This window comes from Camellia sinensis, chromosome 2 (genome assembly GCF_055761805.1).
Source record: "Camellia sinensis isolate YWXY chromosome 2, ASM5576180v1, whole genome shotgun sequence".
NCBI classification, from domain to species: Eukaryota; Viridiplantae; Streptophyta; class Magnoliopsida; order Ericales; family Theaceae; genus Camellia; species Camellia sinensis.
Window position 1 is genome coordinate 52,380,304 of NC_138962.1, and position 26,079 is coordinate 52,406,382.

Genomic DNA, 26,079 nt, shown 5'->3' on the forward strand with positions numbered 1-26,079 from the left:
ACCAACTCCGTATACTCCTCAGCCGAAGTGATTATATCGGCTAAGGAGTGGTTGGCTAGTGAGCATAGGTTGACCACCTAAAACCGAAATAGCAGTTGAAATAATAGAGGGCATTACAAATACAAGCATACGAATCAAAACCGGAATAACAGTTCAAGCAAAATTTTTCATTCATTGAAAAGCCATTATAAAGAAGGGGTACAGTTCAGTTACAAGGATAAAAAAGCAACAGAAAAAGAAAAAGTACATAATCAAGAAAAAAGTTCTTCAATATCGGCATCAAAAGTTGCATCAGCATCAACATGAAGACCGGCTTCAGAAGGGAGCTCACTCACGGTTGGAAGAGTGGTTTCGGCTGGAACCACGGTTTCACCTGGAAGATCAATAGTCAGGTCTTCCACCGGGGGCTCCAACCGAACTGTCTGGTCCACACTAACAACCGGAGTATCCTCAGAAGAGGAATCTTCATCAGAATCTGAGCCTTCAAGGAACTGCTGCTGCATAGCATCCGCATACTCCGAAAGGGAATTCGGTATGAAGTAGGCTGGAGGGTTGAAGACCTCGGTCTGTTGATCATGACCGAGTTTCTCAATAGCCGCCCTCCAGCCACACTTGAAGAACAGCTCCTTAGCAGCATTACATTGCTTGGCATAAGCATCTTCTGCCTTCTTGAAGCCTTTTTTGCCGGCTTCCTTTGCGCTCTTCTTTATTTCGGCATCTTTCTTTCTTTCAAGCTTCACCAGCTCGCGCAGGTATTTGTCTTTCAGAGCTATGGCAGTCTTCTACCTTTCTGCCTCTGCCGAACTAACTAGTCCGGTCAGCCTGCTGTTCTCAGCTTGCAGCTCGGCCATTTGCTTCTTGATGTCTTCTACCTCGGCCGACTTCATTTCGGCTTCTACCATAGCGTCCCTTGTAGTTTTTCTGAGTTCCAGCACTTTCTTGTGAGTGTTGTAGTTTTTTTGAATTGCCTGGCAAAACAAGGACTTCAAATGAGCCGAAGTAAAAGTTTAAAAAACTAGACAGAAAAACGGACAGAGCTACTTACCAGGATCATGGACTTCGTTGCAGACCGAATGGACTTTAATTCGATGTTTAGCTGCTTTTGGTGGTGCTCCATATCCTTGGGGAGGCACACACTCTTGGCCAGACTAAAGGCCAACTGGTGATCTTTTTCGGCAACAACCGAATCAGCATCTAGGACATCTCGATTGTTGAATGTAAGTTTTGGTGCCCAACTGGTGGTAGTTCGGTTGTTGGGCTCCGGGTGGGGGCTCGGTGGCAGGATCGGTGGAACAGCAGTCTCATCTTCATCAACCAAACTTGGTTCTGACTCGGTGGTTCGTGCGCGCTTGGTTCGGCGCGATGAAGACGGCTGTTGAGAGGGGAGGGCCACAACGGCAGGCTGTGTTTGGCTGGGTGACGGTACTTCGGGCCTGCTTGTCTCGGTCAGAAGCGCCCTTAGTCTGTTCTTCTTGGCCATTTCCTCTTCAGCAGTTAAAGGAATTAATCTTATTTGCGGCAAGTTTGGATCCGGCTCTGGGGCGTCTTTGAGAAGAAAGTCAGTTACTCTTGCTTTTCGGCAACCGCTGTACCTGTAGGTCGGCTCAAAGTTTAGAAGCTTAGCCCAACTCCTTTCTTTAAACCGAAGTGCGGCTCGCAAAATCGCAAGGTTGGGATAGCTGTATAAGGAATGGAGGTGGGCGAAATCTGTGAAAGAAGAACTGTTAGTTCGGTTGATAGACTAAAAAACCGAAATAAAAATACAAGGAAGAAGACCGAAGTCAAATTACCAGGTTCTCCCTTTTTCCAATTTATAGGTCGGCCAGGAATTTGGGCTTGAAAATCCTTAAAGTTCCCAGAGACCCAGAAAAAATAGTCGTCATTAAGGTCTTTGTCCGGTGTGTATTTAACTATCTTCTCTCGGCGGCGGCGAATCCTAAGGTAATAGACCCACCCATCCTCTTTTGAGCCGATGGAGTATTGATGGAAGATTTCGGCCAGGCCAAGGTTTAGTCCGGTTTGGTGGTTCAGTGCGGCTATCCCCATAATGATGCGGTATGAATTGGTGGACAGTTGGGTAGGGCATAATCTAGTCTGCCTAAGAAATTCACAGATCAATGGTTGGACCGGAAACCGTAGTCTGGTTTCTATAATGGATAAAAGGGTGAAGGGGACAAAGCCTTCATTATCCCATGGGATGACATCTTTTTTGGCTAAAGTCAAGTGGACATCATCAGGTATGCTATAGTCCTTCCTGAATTCGGCCATGCCACCAGGGGTCTCTACTAGGTACCTATACTTACCCATTTGTTGTATAAATTACGAATAAGTTATATCGGTGCAAAAATTGTGCTCAGTAGCTCGGTTGAGCGCGCGCAGGAGTGCCTGGGTAACCTAAGTCTGCAAAGTAGAAAACAAAGGGGTTAAGCACAGATCATTGGACCGTGCTACAAATTAAAAGCAAGGTATATGAGCCCTACTTCGGCTTTGTGGGCAGGTTCTGTCTCGGTTCGGCAAAATATTTGGTAGTTCGGTTTGAACTTAGGGTACGCAAGATCGGATTTTCTTTTAAGGTTTGTTATCTCAGTTTGAACAGTGGATTTTTTACTTCGGTTAAGCTACTAGGGGGAGCTTTCTGAGTTTGGTTTAGAAACTAAGAAAGCTGGCTTAGCCATAAAGGCTTAGCTCGGTTGATGATCGTGGTTCCTTGTCTAAAATGTTCAAACTTCGTTTGGTGATCTTATTTCGGTTAAGGTGAATCAGAAGGTTATTTGTTGAAGCTGCTACCATCCCTACAAGTTCCAGTTCGGTTATTGACTAAAGTGATCTACCTATGTAGGACAAACAGTACCCTAGTTCGGTCGCTACATTATTTTGGATCTAAGACTAGTTTTCTACAGAAGTTCAATACGTACATGAGTTTTGCTATTGTTTTTTCATGAAAGTACAGAAGCAAAGCAGAAAGGGAAGAACATGTTTTGCAAAAATGCAGTAAACCAGATGTATAGAGCAGATACGAAAGCAAAAACAGGGAAGGAAAGTAGATTTGCTTACCAAGATTGAAAGAAAAGAGGACTGAAGATGGAGGCAGTGGCAGTAATGAAGGGCACGAACACAGCGAGCTCAAACTCAGGGCTCAGGAATAAGAGAGAGAAGAAGAAAGGAGTAGAGTAAATGATTGAAAAAATGAAAGGGTGGTTTTGTGTAAAAGGAGAGAGAAAAAGCGGCAAAAAAGGGGCGGGACTGTTCAAAAATTTCGTGGTACGAGGGCGGCGTGATAACAGCTCACAGTCTATCGGGACCTACCACGTGTCATTGGAAAGTGAAGCGTTACAGTCAGTGATTGAAGAGACGTTTTGACCGAACAAAGCAGAGCCGGAGTAAAATAAGCTCGGCTGGAACGACTAAAACGATGTTTTAGTTCGGCTGGAAAAGGCTTGAAAACGTCTAGCTCGGTTGGACACTTGGTAATCCTAATCATACTGTGCAGATGGGATTAAGGGGCAATTGAGAGGGTAATTTTGAGTGAAAATTGGGCCGAGCTATGAGACGGACTTTATGGCCCAAAGTATGACGGACTGAGTAAAAAGGGCCGAAAAGTTAGTCAGGCTCAAGGGAGATAGAGTTATTCCGGTCAAAAGAGATGAAGTTACTTCGGCTCGTGAATTGTTGAGCTACTTCGGTCCGAGAGCAACTTGAAGTTAGATCGGTCTTGAAGGTACATCGTTCTTGAATTTATACCGGCTTTAGAGGTATACCGGTTTGGAGTTATACCGGTCGAAGAGTCGTTGGTTCGGTCCAAGCACACCATGAGTTGAACAAATGAGAACCGAGATAAGGAAATATAAGCGGAAAGGGCCGAACTAAGGATAGTTCGGCTTACTTTGTGGCTCAGCATAGCCAAGTTTATCTCGGTCGGATGATAGTTCGGCCATGGTGAAGACCATCCCACTTGGTTTAAGCAGTGGGGGGGGGTGTAAAAAGATAAGCATTATCTTTTAGGAGCATGAATCCTAGGAGGACTCTGCATGGAGAAATAAAAGTCCTACTAGGATTGGGCCACTCGAAACCTATAAAAGCTCACAAGCATTACCTTGGAAGGGGGTAACATAACACAACATACAATTTTGCTTCCTGAATACATTAAGCTTTGTCTATTTGTCAAGTTTTCTGACTTAGGCATCGGAGAGGTTTCCGGCACACACCCGCCGGCTAGCTCACGTTTGTGTTTTCAAGTGACAAAGCGACGTCGTACGGAGGAGCGTGGACTTGGTCAACAGGATTATACGAGGAGAATTATTTCTTCCTCGTACTAAATTAAATTTTATTATGTGTTTCGATGATGATTATGTAATGGGTAGCTGTTTTTATTTTCATTAAATTAGTTTTTATTTTTTTAAAAATCAAATATGGCAACAACTTTGATATCATTATTAAACTAATCTATTAAATCAAAAAAAAAACAAAAATGCTAGAGGTCCCAAAAATTCTACCAAAAGTTTTACCAAATGTCTCACATGGGTGTGGGACCCACACATGTGAGACATTTGGTAAAACTTTTGGTAGAATATTTGGGGTCTCTAGCATTACTCAAAAAAAAAATCCAAAACTAAAAATATCTCATATATTAAATATATCGATTACACATTAAAATTTCAATATCCACCCATTACATGATTATCATCCAAAATACATAATAAAAAAATGTTGGTAATAAATAAATAAATAAATGTCTAGAAGATTGTCTAGAAGATTTATTAATTTTACATATTTTTTTTAGTGGGTAGAAATAATTTTTAAAAATTTAAAAATATTTTTTTGACATTTATTTTTGTCAAATTAATTTATATTTTATCAAATTGACGATTTTATCCTTAAAATTAAACAATGATATCTTCAATTGTCCTTATTTAAAACAAAATTTAAAATTCAGAGTTAAATCTGTCACAATTAAAAAGTTAGGAATCAAAGTGATACGAATTCTAAATTATAGAGACTGTTAGTATAATTCGCTCAATATCAAATCACCATATGAGACCCATCTAGTAGGGGTGGGCAACGGTTTATCCGAACCGCTCAAATCGCCAAATCCGCCCAACCCGCATATAAATGGGTGGTTTCGCAAACATAATGCGGGCGGATGCGGTTTGAAATATGACAAATTTGCGGGTTGCGGGCGGGTCGCGGTTTAAACCCGCAATCCGCAAAAATCGCCCGCACTTTAATTATTATTATTATTATTATTATTTTATATATCAACTTTGTAACTTTTACAAGAGTACCATTATATTCTCTATGACACTAGGATCCTTATTTTTAAGTATTTCTCAACTTTCCTAATGCCGTAGAATTATCAAGTCTTAAACTTGGTTTCTTATATGATTTTCATTGGTGATTCATCCACTTTTTCCTAATAAAATTTTCCTTCTAATGTCGATGGAACTTATATAGTTTGATTATTGATTACTGAACTGGCAATTCTAATTGAGTACAACCTTTAATGCATTGATATACATTTTTTTCATGGCAAAAATGCTAGGTACGTCTCTTTGTTTTGGGTACTTTCATTTAATACATTGATATTCAATTTTTATTTGTAAACTCATCAAAAAATTGTTATCACAAATATATAAAATGAATCTGATGCCTAAATTCGCTGGGAAAAAAAAACTCGAAAATTAATTTTTAAAGAAAAAAGTGTAAACCGCAAACCGCCCGCAACCGCTCGCACATTTGCAAATCCTATCCGCACAAATCGCAAACCGCACTACGAATGGTTGCGGATTGACTTTTTCTCAAACCGCATAGATGCGGACAGATTAAAACCAAACCGCAAACCGCACAAAATCAATCCGCGAACCCCCGACCATCTAGAGATGACAATACACACTCAGCCCGACAAAAGTCCGAACCATTCTACCCCAATAAATAAGATTTTCCTCGAATATTGCTCCCATAAAATCGGGACCGATATTAAAAAACACATCTCAATAATTTTCAGGCAGAGACGAGAATAAATTGTCGGCCCCGGCCCCAAAATTTCCCCGCCAATATGTTTAGATTGGTATTATATAAATAAATATATATCTCTCTCTCACTCAGTAATATATATCTCTCTCTCACTCAGTTTTTTTTTCTTTTTTTGGAACCGCTCTCTCACTCAGTTTAATTGTATTATATAAATAAAATATCTCTCTCTTTTTGACTTTTATCTTCTCTCTCCCAATCAATCTCTCTTTTTGACTCTTATCTTCTCCCTCCCAATCAACTCTCTCGTTCTTTTGAGTTCTTTTTGACTCAAGGGTCTCTCTCTCTCTCTCTCTCTCTCTTTCTTTGCAGGCAACTCTCTCGCACTCACTCTGCAATCGGCGACAGCTCTCTCACTCACTCTTCTCTCCACAGTGGCGACGGCGTCGTCTCCTCCTCCGCGGCAGTACGCACACCCCCGCCTCCTCCTCCTCCTCCTCCGTCACCTCCTCCTCTGCGCCACCGCCGAGCCTTCATACTCCGGCTTCGGTTTCCGCCATGGCAGATCTGGGCAGATCTGTGTTACATGTATGTCTGTGTGTATGTATACATGTATGTCTGTGTTACATGTATGTCTGTATCAGTCTCAATTTCTTTTTTTTTTTTTTTGGGTTGCCGTTGATGATGTTGTTGTTGATGAAAATGATATTGGTGATTTATTATTATTATTGTTGAGAAAGAAAGCTAAATACAGAGAGAGAGAGCTGCGGGGATTTTTCGGGGTCGGGGAAACTCGATCCCCGTTAGGGGCGGGGTGGGGTGATGGGTTCCCCGCCGGGGATCGGGGACGGGGAGGGCGATCCTCGGCCCCGCCCCGCCCGTTGCCATTCCTATTTTAGAGATCTATTAAGACTCAAATATTATTTATTATTTTTTTTCTACCGTCAACTGTATAGAACTCTATACGTACACCTCCCTATTACTGCTGTATGGAAGCGCAAAGTGCATGTGAGTACACCAGCACCATATCAGAGCCTCCTCAGGTCTCTTTAATCAAAATAAATACCAACCTCATTCTCTCTCTCTCTCTGCCTATCTCGCTCAAGGCGTTAAGATCTAGAGTTCCTAGAGTGATCAGCTAGAGTGATCTTGGCTGAGATTAAGTTTTGGTGAGTTAATTTCAAAAGAAAAAAAGAAAAAAAAAGTCAGATTGAAGCTCAGTCAGTCTGATAACACATACATACACACCGAGAGAGAGAGAGAGAGAGAGAGAGAGAGAGAGAGAGTCTCAGATTGAAGCTCTGGCTGAGATTGAGAAACCACATTGCATTATCATCAAGTAGAAGAATCATATACACAGATTCAAATGGATATTCGATTTCGATTCGGAAGCTTTTTGACACCTCACAATTTATGGTCTACTTTTTCAAGGATTCAAAAACCTCTCATCAAACCCTGTTGTTCTTCATGGAGGGACTCCCAACAAAATGACGACGACGACAACAACAACAACAGAGGTGGGTCTTCTTCACCCTCATCAATTTTGTAATCTAGTCATTTTTTATATGTTTTTGGAGTAGTTTTGATTTTTGAATCTGTATAGATTTTGAAGAAAACCCAGATGGGTTGTGGCTGAAATTCCAACAGAACCACAATGTCTTGACAAAGGAAAGCAAACATTGCATTCAAAGTGATAGAGAAAATGTTCCGAGGGTAGAGATTATGAACTCACCAGCTTCACCAAGATTTTCTTGATCGATTCAGACGTCTCTCTCTCTCCTTCTCTCTTGCTTGATCGATTCAGATCTGCTTTTTTTTTTTTTTTTTTTAAATTGTCAAATTACTCACCAAAATGAAGTCTTAGGATTTACACTAACGCTCATTGAAGTATTCCCGACTGACTCTCTCTCTCTCTCTCCCCAACACCACACATATATTCATTGTGGGGTTTTTTTTCTCATTGCCTATCACTTTCTCTTTGGTGCTGCCTTCATTGTGACTCTCGCTCTCCTCCTTGAAAGGTCTTACATCTATATATAAAAGCTTCTGGGTTTTGATCAAAGTTTTTTTTTTTTTATATTTATTTTAATAATGGGTTTTGATCATTTGAGTATATACATATTTGTTTTTCTTTTTATTTTAGAAAATATGAAAACCTCTTTAGCTTTGTTCCTTTACTATTGGGTTGTATTATTTCATGAATCCGCAAGGGAAATGGAAAACAAAAAAACAAAGTGAATTTAACTAAGGGTTGTTTTGGGAAGTTGATAAAAAGTTGATTTTTGACTTTTTATCAAGCTTTTTGACTTTTTTGGAAGTGATTTGGGAAGTTGGTAAAAAGCTAACTTTTTGCTTTTTAGTTTAATATTTATTTATGGTGTCAAATCAAATTAAAATAACCAAAATACCCTTACTCAACATAAGAGATTTATTTTTTTATTTTTTTTTCATAGGCCCTAATTTGTAATTTTACGGCTGCGTTTTTGACACTTGCCAAATGACTTTTCTGGCATTTTTGGCAGCCACATTTTTGGACATTTTGTCCAAAAACGTGACTTTTTACTATGTTCCCAAAATGGCACTTATATGTATTTTTGTGTTTGTTGTAATATTGCCTTGTTGAGATGTGAGTTGATTTGTGATTACAGGAAAAGCAGACTAAAGTTAACATGGAAAGTGACGTGCCAAGCTTTTCTTTGTGGGTTACTTGGGTAAGCTCAATTCAATATATATGTGTTTTATTGTGATATATTGTAAAAAAAAAAAAAAAAAAAAAAAAAAAAAAAAATTAAGAAAAATTGCAAATCAGTAGCGAGACAAAAACATTTTTTTTTTGGTAAAGTTATGAAAAGTTTATCACTTTAATTATTAAAGTTGGTAAACTTTACCACTGAAATGCAATTTATTTTTTATCATACACTGAAATGCAATTTGTCCAAATTTTTATAGTATTACTAAAATATTATGATAGGGATCATATTATTTTTAAAGAGTATTATCTTTTAAAATGAAAAGTTCAAATACAACCATTATTTATTATGTATCTATATATATATTTTATAGCATTACTCATCTATATATATAAAATAATAGTACACTTTACCCCTTTTTTTTTCTTTATCAAATAAATATGTATATTTTAAAACAAAATCCTAAAACTCTTTCTCATCATGTTAAGTTTATAAATTATAGTGAAAATTGATAAGAAATAGAACTTTCTTATTTTATCTATTTCATTTCTACTAAAAATCTAACTAAAAATGATGGGATTTAATAAAAGGAAAAATTAGTAATATGTCCCTAAATACAAATGTATGTAATTATAAATCCTACTTAAAAGTGTTTGATAGTTGAGGTTCCTAAATTTTTAAATGTTAGAAGTTTCAGTTGCTTTCCTTTTATTAGAAGTTTCACAGCGTTTCCCCTCTAACATGAATTATATTCTACTATAAAGTCTCCTCCCTAATGATAATCTTAACTGCTCTGATCTAATGTTTTTCAAAATACTCGGTGATCAACCCTTAAAGATGAAGATCGATGTGGGTAAACTACTAATAAGTCCTAATAGTTAGACTTAATTCTTATCAAGTCCTATTGAAAATAAGTCTTGATAAAATTATTGCTACAAATATTTTTTTTTGTGACAATTTTTTACATGTAGCTAAAAATTGACAATTAGTGACTTTTTTTGTCATGATTTTTATAAATTGTCGCTAAAATTTACAATTAGTGACATTTTTTTATGATAAATTTTTTTCATAGGACCTATTAGACAATAAGTACACTTATTAGGACCTACATGTAAGTACCCCTTCTATAATACAGATTGAAAAAAAAGGGTGTCCATATACCCAATATTCTTTTGTTAACTAATTGTGGTATACTTACCCAAAAAAAAAAAAAAACTAATTGTGGTATTGGTTATAAATTTATTATGATTGATTGTAGTGTTAAATTATGATTTATTTATGACGGTTGTTATTCTGGTCATTATCCAAAAGGTCTTTAGTTATGTCTCAAATGATATTTGGAGTATTTAGTTATGAGTCATTTTCATGTTGGTTATGACTTATTATGGTGTTTGTTATGACTTTGTCATATTGTTATTTTGGTCATGACCGAAGAGGTATTTAGATATATCTCGAGTTCTATTTAGTTATGATCTATTGCGATCCCTTTAATTATGACCAAAAGTAATTTGGTTATGACACTTTGTATTATCAATATCACAATACGTCATGACTTACATATAATATGTACATTTTTAAAAGTGCGTATTGTAAAATGACCTAAATCTTAATTGCTCTTATTTGTTTATTTATTCAGGGTTGGTTTGGGATGTCCTAAAAAAGTGTACTTTTTGACTTATTGGTGGATTTGGGTTGAGTTTGGGTTGGGTTTGATGTGATGTGTTAGAGAGGTGATGTGATTTAAATAAGATAGTGACTTTTTGACTTTTTGGCTTATTTAGTACATGCCAAACTAGCCCTCAGTATGTAATCACACAAGAATATAAATATTTATTATTCCTTTGAAAAACTAGTTGTTTTGTGTAAACATTGTCCAAAATTCAGTTTACTTCTGAACACTCAAAGAAAAATGTTACATATAATCATATATATATATTTAATTTTTCACTTCTATATACAAGTGGGTGGCTCCAACACGTACAATTACAGCAATGATATGACCCTACCTACATGTAGGATGGGTATCCCAGCCTCATCTCTATAGGTCTGATTTACACTTGTATATATAAGACCCATAATACACTATGTAGCTAACTCACTACCACCAACATGAATTAGTCTTCACCACCAAACATCATTAATTTCAACACTGGATGGTGGATATGATTTACATAGGGACACCATTAAACACGATATGACGCACAATCTTTACTACGGCCAGTACCAGCTAGCCGCCGTATGTTGCCCCTACTGAGCACCACCTTTGCGGCCAACATGAATCACCCATGAAACCTAATCCCACCTAGCCTAGCTCGGCTTGCGCCCATCTTCTCTTCTTCCCTCTATTTCGTATTCAAACTCTCTCTGTAAATCGACAACCCACCATCACTACCTCCTTGATCCACTAGTAGCTACTCCATCCTATTGTCTTTGCATCATGAAGACCCAAACACATCACCAATTAACCGACACCCACGTAGAGTGGGTTAGATATGATGGGTACAGGATGGAGAGGCTGAGATTGCGTACATTGACAGACAAGGCGAAAGTCGCTGGGACATTGATGTACATAGGTGGGGCCATGTTGCTCACTTTCTACAAAGGGACATAGCTCAACATGTAAGTTAATCAACGTTGACATTTTGCATCGCAAGGGTGGACATGTGGCAACACCAGACACTCACATGATCGTAATCACTTTTTAGGAGCTTTATTGGTTGTGTCTTGTTGTTTATCTATTGCAATGAGATTGATTGTTCAAGTGCTCTTGCAATAACAACAACCAACAAATTAAATAAAAAAAAATTTAAAATGATAAATAAGAAATTTATTTAAATGACCTTGACTAATGTCATTTATTCCGAATGTGTCCTACTTGTTGGGCCAGGCTAAGATGATCTGGAACTATACCCTTGTGTGTACTCTAGCCCTGTTCTGATGATCATAATGAGAGTAATCCAGGCCATTGGATTTGCACTTTGCACGGCTAGAGACTGGAGTAAGTGGAAGTTAGGATGGAACATCAGACTACTATCTCTTATTTGATATGTATTCTTGTACTAGAATCACACATTTAGTACACATGCATGTTGAGAAATGAAAGACGGTTGTAATCGTTATTTAGCAAAAAAAAATTAACTATACTTGAAAATAATTATAAAAAAAATGATTATACTATAAGATTAATATAAGTTGGCTTAAGTTAACTTAAGCCAACTTATATTAATCTTATAGTATCAAAATTTATTTGTGAAGTAATCATTTTTTTTCTTTCCAAGTATAGTCAAATTTTTTGTTGCTAAATGACAATTATAATTGTCTTTTATTTCTGCACATGCATGTGTACTAAATGTGTGCTTCTAGTACAAGGATACATACGAGTAAGAAATAGCTAGTAGTCTTAGATTCCGTCCCAACTTTCACTCACTTCAGTTTTTATCAATGTAGAGTGCAAATCCAACGGCCTATATTGCTCCCATCGTGATCATCAGAGCAGTGGTAGAGTACACACAATGATAGTCTCGGATCATCTTATTTGGCTCAACAGGCAGGACACATTCGGAATAAATGACATAAGTAAAGGTCATTTAAGTAAATTTTTTTTTTATTTAATTTGTTGGTGCAAGATCATCTAAACAATCAATCTCATTGCACTAAGGAAACAACAGGACACAACCAATAAAACTGCAAACACGTGATTACGATCATGTAGGTGTAGTTTTTCCACGTGTCCACCCCTGTGATGCAAAAGGTCAACGTTGGTTGACCTAGATGTTGAGCTCTGCCTTTTGTAGAAAGTGAGCAACATGGTCCCACCTATGCACATCAATGTCCTAGCCACCTTCGCTTTGCTTGTCATTGTACCCAATCCCAACCTTTTAATCTTGTATCCATCAGACGGCTATCATGCAGTGCTATTTGTGGGCTATTTATCCAAAAAGAATATATATACATATATATTAGCATGATACCCGTGCATGCACGGATTAAAACAAATAATTAAAAATTATTTTTGTAATTAAACTATAACAAAAACTTTGTTTATAATATAAAAGAAAATTGATTTAACATTAATTAGTTCCCATACAATAATTATATTTACAATAAAATATAAATACATTTTGTCTTAATGAATTTCGTAATTTTAGTTTTTTAATTAACTAATTATCTCGTAGCTATTATGTAAAATCAATTACTATGTCCATTTTTTAAAATTCAATCAATCAATTATCTCTAGAATAGTCCCATTAAATATTTGTTAATTATATTGAGTGACTCAAGCCTATGGAAAGCCTATTTTGTCAATTCATATAAAAAAATTTATTCGTATCTTGGCCCTCTGCAAATGAATTTTTGGTTGTCCCTGGAAATAATACAACCCAATAGTAAAGGAATAAAACTAAACAAATTTCCATATTTTCTAAAATAAAAAGAAAAAAAAAACATGTATATATATATAGTCAAATAATCAAAACTCGTTATCAAAAAATAAATAAATAAATAAAACGGATCAAAATCCAGAAGCGCATATATATGTATAGATAGAAGACCTTTCAAGGAGTAAAGCGAGAGGGACAATGAAGGTAGCAACAAAGACAAAGCGATAGGCAATCAAGACCCTCATGCTCATTTCAATACTCGAAGCGAGTTTGTAGAATACATTGTTTCCTGCCAATGCAGCCTGAACCACCACCATCATCATTGTTGGCTTCAACCCATGCTAAGAAGCACGGACACTTCTAGGAAGGTGACGTATCCGTGTCAGGTACGTGTCGGACACCGACACTCTTTGGACACTCTCAGGACACGTGTCCGACACTCTTCAAAACGTGTCCTATTGTTTAAAGATTTGGACACTCTTTGGACACTTGAAGGACACACGTGTCAATCGTTTAAACACACGTGTCTAACGATTAGACATACGTAAAACTAATTATAAGTTTGAACAAAATAACTTAAGATATAATAATAAAATAAAAGCCATATAAATTTATAAGAATTAGTGTCATATTGCATTTTTTATTATTTTTGAATGATATATTCATATATATAACATATAATAAATATATAAAATTATGTATTTCATGCGTGTCCTCCTCGTGTCGTGTCCTGCATTTTTTGAAAATTAACGTGTCGGCGTGTCCGTGTCGTACTCGTGTCGTGTCACGTGTCCGTGTCCATGCTTCTTAGAACCCATGTATAGTGTTCGCTATCTTCCCCATCTCCCTCCACCCACAATGCCAAATATCTCCCTCTCTCTCTATATATATATGTATAGTTCTTGAGAGAGCAAGAACAAGCAAGAAGATCAAGAACCAGCTTCGTCTTCTCGCTTGCTTGTCTAGAATTCTATTGAAAATGAAAAACAACCACACACAATGAATATATATATGTGTGTGTGTGTGTGTGTGTGTATGGGTAAAGAGAGAGAGTGGGAGTGAGTCAAAGCTATTGAATGTTCACTGCAAATCGAGAGAACAAGATCCGGTCACTCCAATTGTTTAATAGTGACTAATCTGCTGCATCTCATAGCTCATCGGAGCGGATTGCGCAATGTACTTGGCGGAGTATGTCAACAGCGACGAGATCTCTTTCGGCCCAAGTACAGATCCCGTCGCTGTTGACATACTCCGCCAAGTACATTGCGCAATCGGCTCTGATGAACTGTGAGATGCAGCAGATTAGTCACTACTGAACAATTGAAGTGATTGGATCTTGTTCTCTTGATTTGCAGTGAACATTCAATAGCTTTGACTCACTCTCACTTGCTCTCTCTTTACCCACATACACACATACACACACACACACATATATATATATATTCATTGTGTGGTTGTTTTTCATTTTCAATAGAATTCTAGACAAGCAAGCGAGAAGACAAAGCTGGTTCTCGATCTTCTTGCTTGTTCTTGCTCTCTCAAGAACTATACATATATATGTAGCGAATACTATACATGGGTTGAAGCCAACAATGATGATGGTGGTGGTTTAGGCTGCATTGGCAGGAAACAGTGTATTCTACAAACTCGCTTCGAGTATTGAAATGAGCATGAGGGTCTTGATTGCCTATCGCTTTGTCTTTGTTGCTACCTTCATTGTCCCTCTCGCTTTACTCCTTGAAAGGTCTTCTATCTATACATATATATGCGCTTCTGGGTTTTGATTCGTTTTATTTATTTATTTATTTTTTGATAACGAGTTTTGATCATTTGAATATATATACATGTTTTTTTTTTCTTTTTATTTTAGAAAATATGGAAATTTGTTTAGTTTTGTTCCTTTACTATTGGGTTGTATTATTTCCAGGGACAAAACTAGAAATTAATTTGCAGGGGCCAAGATACGAATAAATTTTTTTATATGAATTGACAAAATAGGCTTTTCATAGGCTTGAGTCACTCAATATAATTAACAAATATTTAATGGGACTATTCTAGAGGTAATTGATTGATTGAATTTTACAAAATGGACATAGTAATTGATTTTACATAATAGCTACGAGATAATTAGTTAATTAAAAAACTAAAATTACGAAATTCATTAAGACAAAATGTATTTATATTTTATTGTAAATATAATTATTGTATGGGAACTAATTAATGTTAAATCAATTTTCTTTTATATTATAAACAAAGTTTTTGTTATAGTTTAATTACAAAAATAATTTTTAATTATTTGTTTTAATCTGTGCATGCACGGGTATCATGCTAATATATATGTATATATATTCTTTTTGGATAAATAGCCCACAAATAGCACTGCATGATAGCCATCTGATGGATACAAGATTAAAAGGTTGGGATTGGGTACAATGACAAGCGAAGCGAAGGTGGCTAGGACATTGATGTGCATAGGTGGGACCATGTTGCTCACTTTCTACAAAAGGCAGAGCTCAACATCTAGGTCAACCAACGTTGACCTTTTGCATCACAGGGGTGGACACGTGGAAAAACTACACCTACATGATTGTAATCACATGTTTGGAGTTTTATTGGTTGTGTCTTGTTGTTTCCTTAGTGCAATGAGATTGATTGTTTAGATGATCTTGCACCAACAAATTAAATAAAAAAGAAATTTACTTAAATGACCTTTACTAATGTCATTTATTCCGAATGTGTACTGCTTGTTGAGCCAAATAAGATTATCCGAGACTACCATTGTGTGTACTCTACCACTACTCTGATGATCACGATGGGAGCAATATAGGTCGTTGGATTTGCACTCCACATTGATAAAGACTGGAGTGAGTGAAAGTTGGGACGGAATCTTAGACTACTAGCTATTTCTTACTCGTATGTATCCTTGTACTAGAAGTACACATGCATGTGCAGAAATAAAAGACGATTATAATTGTCATTTAGCAACAAAAAATTTGACTATACTTGGAAAGAAAAAAAAATGATTACTTCACAAATAAATTGTGTTACTAACTTAAGCCAACTTATATTATTCTTATGGTATAATCATTTTTTTTATAATTATTTTCAAGTATAGTCAATTTTTTTTTGCTAAATGACGATTACAACCGTCTTTCATTTCTCGACATGCATGTGTAATAAATGTGTGATTCTAGTACAAGGATACATATCGAATAAGAGACAACTAGTAGTCTGAGGTTCCATCCCAATTTCCACTTACTCCAGTCTCTAGCCGTGCAGAGTGCAAATCCAATGGCCTGGATTACTCTCATTGTGATCATCAGAACAGGGCTAGAGTACACACAAGGGTATAGTTCCAGATCATCTTAGCCTGGCCCAACAAGTAGGACACATTTGGAATAAATGACATTAGTCAAGGTCATTTAAGTAAATTTCTTATTTGTCATTTTAATTTTTTTTTATTTAATTTGTTGGTGGTTGTTATTGCAATAGCACGTGAACAATCAATCTCATTGTAATAGAGAAACAACAAGACACAACCAGGCTAAATGTGGTGTTGCCACATGTCCACCCTTGCGATGCAAAATGTCAACGTTGATTAACTTAGATGTTGAGCTATGTCCCTTTGTAGAAAGTGAGCAACATGGCCCCACCCATGTACATCAATGTCCCAGCGACTTTCACCTTGTCTGTCATTGTACGCAATCTCAGCCTCTCCATCCTGTACCCATCATACCTAACCCACTCTACGTGGGTGTCGGTTAATTGGTGATGTGTTTGGGTCGTCATGATGCAAAGACAATTGGATGAAGGTAGCTACTAGTGGATCAAGGAGGTGGTGATGGTGGGTTGTCAATTTACACAGAGAGTATGAATACGAAATAGAGGGAAAAAGAGGAGATGGGTGCAAGTCGAGCTAGGCTAGGTGGGATTAGGTTTCATGGGTGATTCATGTTGACCGCAAAGGTGGTGCTCGGTAGGGGCAACATACGGCGGCTAGCTGGTAGTGTTCGTAGTAGAGATTGTGCGCCATATGCGTGTTTAATGGTGTCCCTATGTAAATCATATCCACCATCCAGTGTTGAAATTAATGATGTTTGGTGGTGAAGACTAGTTCCTGTTGGTGGTAGTGAGTTAGCTACATATACAAGTGTATTATGGGTTCTATATATACAAGTGTAAATCAGACCTATAGAGATGAGGCTGGGATTGTACATATGCATATAGAGAGAGATTTGGCATTGTGGTGGAGGGAGATAGGGAAGATAGAGAACACTATGCATGGGTTGAAGTCAGCAATGATGGTGGTGGTGGTTCAGGCTGCATTGGCAGGAAACAGTGTACTTTACAAACTGGCTTCGAGTATTGAAATGAGCATGAGGGTCTTGATTGCCTATCACTTTGTCTTTGCTGCTGCCTTCATTGTCCCTTTCACTCTACTCCTTGAAAGGTCCTCTAGCTATACATATATATGTGTTTTTGGGTTTTGATCTTTTTTATTTTATTTATTTATTTTTATATAACGGGTTTTGATCATTTGAATATATATATACATTTTTTTTTTCTTTTTATTCTAGGAAATATGGAAATTTGTTTATTTTTGTTCCTTTACTATTGGGTTGTATTATTTCTAGGGCCAGAACTAAAACTTCATTTGCAGGGGCCAAGATACGAATAATTTTTTTTATATGAATTGATATAAACTATTTTTTTTTTTTTTGAATTCAAAAAATAAACTAAAATTTAATATTAAATTAGTACATAAAAAATAAAACAACCATATATATAATGAATTTAATATATGAATAAAAGTAAAGTCAAGTATTAAGTAATTATTTATAGAAATCAACTCAATCATCTATTAAAGTAGAATTCAACGTTCTTAATATCTCGAAATTGTTCAATGATTGACTCCGTAATAAAATTTAAAATTTTCAACAATTTTCTTTTCAATATATATAATTAAAGAGTCTATAAAAAATTCATCTTTCATTTTATTGTGAAGTCTAATTTTCATGACTAAAAATGATTGTTACATAATTGTAGAAGAAAAAGAAGGGATCCTTCTTCATTTTTTTTTTTTTTTTTACTTAAGCCATCTAATGGCTAGATGGAGCTGATACTACTTGACAATGACAAAAGCAAAAGCAGGGTTATCTTTTCTAAACAATTATATATTATGAATATTAGGTTCAAAAGTTATGTATATTAATAATTTTTTTTTTTTTTAATTTCAGCCGGGGCCGTGCCGGGGCCCCTGTTGGTCTATGTGTGGTCCGTCCCTAATTATTTCATGAATCTACAAGAGAAATGAAATGAAGAAAATAAAAATAAAAATAAGAATAAAAAACAAAACAAAACTTATACACATACATATATATATTGTTGTATTTGTTGTAACATTTGTGTTTTTTGTTAGAAAAATAATAGATTTTTTGGTGACTTAGTGGGTGTCAATCTTCAATTGAGGTGGATTAAAGTGGATTTAGATTTCTTGTAATGCAATCTTAACACCATAAAAAGAATGATCAAAAAATCATTAAGTGTTGAATGAGAAATTGACTCATTAAGTTGGCCTCATGAAAGAGGTGTTGGGAAAGGAGTAAAATCTCATTTTTTGCCTTAGGGTGTGAGCCTTTTGGGACATCCAAATTTTCTAAAAAAAGGGAGTTATGGATGTTTCAAGGATGGACTTGGGCCAAGACTATGGTCCAAGTTGGTTATGCAAAAGCTGGTCCAACTATCGTATCCTAGAAGACAGACATCGAACAACCTCTAACACCCAACCGGTGAGGCGACGAATCTGTTTTAAGGACACTGTCTAGTGCAGGTTTCGGTTTGCTTCCTTTTGCTAGGTTTATTTTATTATGAATTTTTATAAATTCCATCGTGTTCTTGTTCTAAAATTCCAATTGTTTGTTTATTATGAATCTATTTGTTTTATGTTATCACACAATTTATACAACAAACTTGAAACAGATTATATGTTTATCATAGTATTACCAAATAGATTCATCTTTAACATTACAAGAAAAGTGGGATTTAACAGCGTTTATTTAATGATGTTTAAAAAAAATGCCTCTATTTCTAATATTTAACGGTATTTTTATAAACATCGCATTTCTTGTTTACTAATCCGGCATCGTTTTTAATTTCAAAAGTCGTTAAACACCTTCAAATGTTTTTTTTTTCTTTTTAATTTATGAGAACATAAATAGTGTATTCACTCTCTCTCTCTCTCTCTCTCTCTCTCTTAACCCTTGATTTCACTCTCTCGTTTCAAACCCCTTCATTTCACAGACAACCCTTCATATTTGTAGAGCCACAGCTGAACCCCTTCGTATTTGCAGATTGATTCAAGTATTCACTTCAAGCCTCATCTCTAGTTCGTGTTCGAGTTCGCAGCTCTTTCTTCATAGTAAGTGTTGATCAGTCTCATCTCTATCTTCTTATTGACGGAATCATTCGATTCAAGTATGCTAGGTTTCATCTACTTTATCATTCTTAGATCAGATTGAAGACCTATTGATTCAATTCAAGTAATGCTAGGTTTCGATTGAAGATCTATTGATCGATTGAAGATCATAATGTGTATTGTAGATGTTAAAATTGAACACAAAATAAATACATACATACATATATATGAATAGATTGACAATTTTTTTTAAAATAGATCTCAATAAGAAATTCTGTAACCTTTTATATATTCATATGGATTATATGTTGAATTATGTATCAAATGAGTACGGCCAAGTCCAAAAACTGGCTATGTTTGCTTAAAACAACGGATTGGAATTCACTGAAGTGATGGTTTCATTTAATAGTTTATTAAATTTGATTATTTCAGCTGTTTGAATTTTTATTAGAGTGCTTGTCCAAGCTCTCTCCAACTAATAGATTTGTTTGATGATGAGAAATTTGTAGCAATTTGTGACGTTGCATCATAGCCCTTTTAAGACTTCATTCATGAAGAAAAATAGAAGATATTTTGAACCATTTGAGTGAGTTTCTTTTATCTTTTATGCATAATAAGTTGTTGGAAACTTTAGACTTTATCATCCTAATAATATGAAGGTGTAGACACCCCATTAAATATGCATACCCTGTATATAAACAAGTTTTGTTCTGCCTGGTCATTAATATGCCAAGAATTCAAGCAATGAAGATTCCAAGAATGTATATTCATCTAAGCTTCTCTATATGCATACACCCTGTATTTTTTTTTTTTTGTAGTGTAGTCGAAGTAAAAAAAGAAGATGGCCAGTTATTTTTATTTTTGTATGTGCAGTTACGCTATTTAGCTCTAATTTGTTCGAACATTTTTAGGTGAAAGGTTCTCTGAAATTATTGGAAGCCCATATTACATGGCACCAGAGGTGCATAAGCAGAATTGTGGACCAGAAATAGATATATGTAGTGCAGGAGTAGTACTTTACATATTATTGTGTGGGGTTCCTCCATTTTGGGCTGGTAAATATATTCCTACAGACTTCTCTTCTGTCTGTGTGTGTCTCTGTTTCTGTGAGTGTGTGTGTGTGTGTGTCATCCGTTTGATTTTTTGAACCATGCCTTCTTTTTATAGTGATAAAAACACTGAATGGTTCTTTTTTTAAAAAAAATAATTTTTTTTTGAATTTTAATTTAATAATTTAACTTTTAGATGCAAAAGCTATGCCATTTAATATTATATTGGTAACTGTTGTTGATTACGGCTGCGTTCCCTTCTCCATGTCTCCCTTATTGCTTGGTATAGTGAAGTGTTTCCATATAAATCAACAGATGGTATAAAATTTGATCTGTTTGCAGAGTATCAAATAAGATACGAGACCTGCCTGTAGCATAGGTTGCAGAGTATTTGCAAATAAGATCCAAGACCATCTGATGCTTCTTCTGGATAAGGTGGCTGCTTATTAGGGTCATAACAATAGTCTACTTATGGTGACTGGATCATCGATTCATCACACTTTTGTCATTTGCCACTAGGCCACTTAATTGAGGGGAGTAAGGTGGCTATCCTTTCTATAAACATAATAATTTCTAAATGCAATATAGTATCCATGCTTCTATTTATATACATTTAGTACCTCACCAATTTTGTCATCCAAATTCTATTAGAGGTATTTACATGCTTTGTCTTATTTTTGGGTCCTCATACATGGCAGACTTGAGCTGGCATTCCCTCTGCTTTCTTCATTAACTAAAATTATTCATGTTTTACTAGATTTTTGTGGATGGTGAGAATTGGAGGTGGAGTTTTTTCTGTCATCAAGGAACCTGATTACCTTGTCAATGGCGAGTATCGTGTCGACAAAGGGGCAGCTCCAAAGATGTTGAACTGTCTAATGTAAGTTGCTGTAAACTACTGAGCAAGTTGCATGTATGTTGTATCAAGCATGCACATATTAACTATATTTTTTTGTGGTATGATTTTGCTTTTATCACTGTGTTCCAATAATTGTGAGCTAGACTTAGGAGAATCGCGTATGATCCTGTCATCTTGCAGAATAATTTGCCAAAATATAGCATGGGGTATATAATTTTAATATTTCAAGTGTCATTTAGTCATGTTGTATTTAATGGACCTTATTTCTTCTCAATCCTAGTTTTTCCAGAATGGCACTTGTTGCATTGAAAAATGCATGTCTTGCATTCTTCACGTATGGCACACACTGCAGGCATGTATAACATGTTTTAAAAAGAACCACATACATTCAGGCATGTATAACATGTTTTAATACATCTTTGATTTAAATCCTATTTTTTATACTTATATATTTTATATTTTTCTATTTAATTTTTTTTTCTTTATAAGTTTTTATCTTTTTCTATATTTATAATTATTCTAATATATTTTTTTAATTTCTTTATTTATTTTTTTACCTTTATAAATATTAATGTTGTGGTTTTTATATATATATATATAGAGAGAGAGAGAGAGAGAGAGAGAGAGAGAATTAATGTTAGCTTTTATTCATTTTGAATGTTTGGTAACATAATCTCATACATTTTCAATTGTGGTGGTTCTCTTTGATGGCATTGAAACGGCTTTTGAGTGTTAAGGAGGATGATGATGGCTCTTGGGAATCCAAACGAAGATTTACGTTTGCAACGTGAGTGGTTTTAGCTTTATGGTGGTTATTTTGTGCTTTGTTAAAATGTCTTGGTTGGTTTTTGATGTGTGTTTGTGATATTTGTCTCTCTCTCTCTTAAGCTCTTCCTTCCCGTCTCGCTCGATTTGGTTATTGAAATTGTAAGCAAGAAACTAAAAGTTTAATCAAGATTTGAACTTGTTATGATTTTTTATTTTATTTTATGACTCTTTTTGGGTGAGTTCTCTGTAAAGATGAGCTTTAGGCTTTTCTTGATTCCATTTAGTTAATTTGTTGTTACATGTTTTAAGTTAGGCATGCAATCATTCAGAAGTTGTCTGATCTATTGCTTATTTGTGTTGTGTGTGTGTGTATACATGTATAGAGAGGATCTAGCTACTTTTTTCTAAGTAATCTTGTTCTAGCCATCAATTTCGGAGGATAAAATTAGTTTTCATTTTGCCATTTCTGATGAGAATGTGAACATGTGGAATTCTAGATGGCTTTTTTAGCATGTACTAGCTACAAGGTAATCCTGCTGTTTCCGCAGTAAGTTTCCTGAACATTCTTTAGGATTATTGGTCTTTTTTTATTCTCCATGATTGAAATCCAGAAAATTGAATAATCACTGTGGCATTTAAATTGAACATATTACAAGGACAAATGACCATGTCGGACTTTTGTACCCAACCAAAATAGCAGGGACTAAAATGTTGTGAAGTTAAATGAACAACACTCTGTATTTTGAGTTTTTTCTTCTTCCAAATCCCTTTAATGGCTCATCCTCAAATCTTGTGCATGTAGAAACAGAGAATCCACAATGGCATGGATCACACTCTAGCCTAATGACACTCAAATTTCTAGTAAGCTAGATCAATTTGTTTATTTTGCCTGCCCACCCACCCACCCCCTCTTTATGTATATACATATACATATATGCATATGTACACAAAATCAGTTCCGCACTCAAGTTAGAGAACATTATCAAGGGCTCTACTTCTATTTGAAAAGAAATAGGAAAATGCTCACTCTATATCTTTAATTTTATGTGAAAAGAATTAGCTTGTGAGGTGTATTATGTTAATGCTGAACTGATTTATATATGTGTCTTTATGTAATGTCAATCAATATATATATAAGCCTTGTTTGTCACAAAACTTCATTCTATAAATCATTTTCACAAAACTCCTTTTCTCTTTCCATTATTGCACCATTTTGGTTGTTCTGTTTCAGTTCAAGACATGAGTAAAGAAGAGTTCTTGAAGATCCAGGTACTCTTTTATAAATGATATATATATACTTATATACATATATGTATATATATAGGCATTCCCACACTATTATGTTGTTTTCTTGAAATGCATTGCTTGTTTTGAACTAAAGATTTGAAATACTCTTTACCTGTCATGTTTCTTTCTCTTATTTTCTTTCTTTCTTTACAATACATTTGCAATTGGTTTTGTTTGTATACAGATTTTCCCTTGATAAGCTAGGAGATTTTCTTTTCCTTTCCCATTTTCTTATTTGAATGAAATTTTTCTTTACTCTGTTTGGATTCCCTGATTTCATTTTTATTTCTGTTCTTTTATTGGCTTTGTTTTTTTTATTATTATGTTTTATGATTGGCAAAGACCGAGAGGATTGAAGGCCATGGAAAGCAGCATCGATAGCGATTCAGAATGACAATGAAGGATGTGGATAAGGGCTTTCCTTTGGATTCTTATTTCCCTTCTTTTTTCTTTTTCTCCTCTAATCTGATTGGGGAGTGTTTTGGTTCACTTTCTTCTTATTTTTTGTGTTACATGAGAGAGAGAGAGAGAGAGAGAGAGAGAGAGGGTAATATTATTTTGTGACTTCGAATACAAATTAGTAATTTTTTTTGTTGAGAATTGTGAATTTAATTTTTGGATATGTTATTTTGTGGGTAATGGTGATTGTATATTAAATTGAATGGGAAAGCGAATTAATGCTGCATTTGCTATTTGAATGAGAGTTATTATTTTATATTAGTGTTATTCAGTTTTATTATAGGTATTTCTTTAGTTTAATCACTTAAAATTTGCACAATTTCAAAAAAAAAAAAAAGAGGGATATCACGGCCTTACTCAAAATGTTTACTTAAATCCTAAATACTAACGGTCAGGTTTTTAAAAAAAAAAAGGTATGATAGCGTTACAAAAATGTCGTTAAATATTAGTGAGTCATAATATTGTTAAATAGAACATTTTTATGAACGCTGCCGGTATTAATCTAATGACGTCTTTAAAACGTCATGAATTATAGCAGCGGTTGCGATTTAACGTTTGGTATTAAACATTACCAAAAAAAAAAAATTAGCGATGTTTTTTTCACCTATAGTTGTATTTTTTTTGAATAATGTTTGAGAGCCACAATTTGTGTGGCTCAAATGGCTCAAAACTGTCAAAACGACGTCCTTTTGGCATGTTTTGTGCTCAAAACGACGTCGTTTTGACAGTTTTGAACCATTTGAGCCACAAAAATTGTGACCCTCTACCATTGCCCATTTTTTTTAAACGCTGCTAAATGTTGCTTTTGCAGCAGTGTAAGTACGCTGCTTTACCTGCTACGTTGACTGGGAAAAAAACAAACAAACAAACTGTTAACACCATAAATCTGCAATTTTTATTATTATTTATTATTTATATAATTGCAGGACACGTGGCATCCTCTTATTCATTTGGAAGTTAAAAGAAGTTATAGAGATAATGGAGAATATGAAGGACAAAGTGGATCAGTGGGAGGACAAAGTGGATGAGTGGAATGACACATGGCAAGACAAGAATGAAGATGGAAGAAATGGGTAGTTACTAAGTAGTTGTTGTTGTATTTTTTCTTCTATAAATAGCCATTAATGGCTACATTGTAAAGGATCCAGAACATAAATCAAAGACAATTGATTTCAATATTTCTTGTCATTTTCCTTATCTTAGGAGTAGTTTAACATAGATTTATATTTCGAAGCATTTTATGCACTTTCTTTTCGAAGCATAGGAGTAGAGGTAAGTAATTATTACTTTGATTGTTCACTCAATCATCTTTCTCCATCCCTTTTTCTTCTTTTACTTTTTCTTTTCGCTACACTTGGCAAATTTGAAGTCCTCTTTGTTGAGGCAAAAGAACCGTCAACACATTCGCTTGATAATTGGCTTGAATTTAATCTGTAAGGATTTTTCAATCCTTGCTGGCACGCTCGCATTTATGATATTTTCGTTCGTAGGAAAAATAAGCCAACACAGACAAAATTGGATTTGCATGCGCCTAGCACTGTTTGCATAGGAACACTGATTCAGTGGCCTTATTTGCTTAATAGATGTCTCTTATAAAATTTGGGTAATACATTATGATTATTTCTGGGAAAATAGTCCACCAGTTTTCCATGATTGTAAATTAGTAAATGCTATGTTCTAATTGTTTAATTTCATTAGAATACTTTTATTTCTAGATCTCTAGTAAAAATTGCATATTGATTGTTTTAGTATAATTTTATTCTATTAGCATGGTTCATGATTTTCTATCTTGTTTTGTATGTCTTTTTATTTTATAAATTTATAATATACTTTGCATGTTGATAAATGTTTAATTTTTTGTTAAAACAGACATGCTAATTGGGTTTTCCGTTTCGAGTATGATATACATGTGACTTATCTAAATCTCATTGTTTTTTTAGTGTAAGTTGCATGACATGTAGTATATAAGCTTTGTTTAATAACATGCTCATAATTTATAATGTTATAATACAATTTGCATGTTCAAAATTGTCTAGATTTTAATTGGTTTTGTTACATGCTTGTTATGTCTAGAATTGTTTACATACTAATTGTTTTATAATTTTTAGAAATATTTATGTACATGTTTAATGTGTAATAAGTTTATATATAACTCTTGCCAATTTAAAGTTTTCATTTAATTGTGAAGTTACAAATTTTATTTTAA

General features: G+C 34.9%; 1 protein-coding gene across 1 annotated transcript; it reads left to right on the forward strand.

Moving 5' to 3' along the window:
- The first annotated feature begins 6,447 nt into the window (after window positions 1–6,447).
- Window positions 6,448–24,134, forward strand: LOC114312013 (uncharacterized). Its single transcript, XM_082914415.1, has 7 exons — window positions 6,448–6,579; window positions 7,399–7,484; window positions 7,571–7,680; window positions 8,616–8,678; window positions 21,258–22,146; window positions 23,359–23,396; window positions 23,757–24,134. Exons 1-5 carry the CDS (start codon window positions 6,554–6,556, stop codon window positions 21,312–21,314), a joined length of 342 nt encoding a protein of 113 aa, XP_082770541.1. The 5' UTR covers window positions 6,448–6,553; the 3' UTR covers window positions 21,315–22,146; window positions 23,359–23,396; window positions 23,757–24,134.
- The last annotated feature ends 1,945 nt before the right edge of the window (window positions 24,135–26,079 follow it).

What these genes read in the sequence shown, in the direction of transcription:
- LOC114312013 (XM_082914415.1), top strand. Translation starts at nt 6,554, where the DNA reads ATGTATGTCTGTGTGTATGTATACAT. An exon ending in CGACAACAACAACAACAGAG is followed by an intron (nt 7,485 to 7,570) that starts GTGGGTCTTCTT and finishes GAATCTGTATAG; the next exon opens with ATTTTGAAGAAAACCCAGAT. An exon ending in ATAGAGAAAATGTTCCGAGG is followed by an intron (nt 7,681 to 8,615) that starts GTAGAGATTATG and finishes TTGTGATTACAG; the next exon opens with GAAAAGCAGACTAAAGTTAA.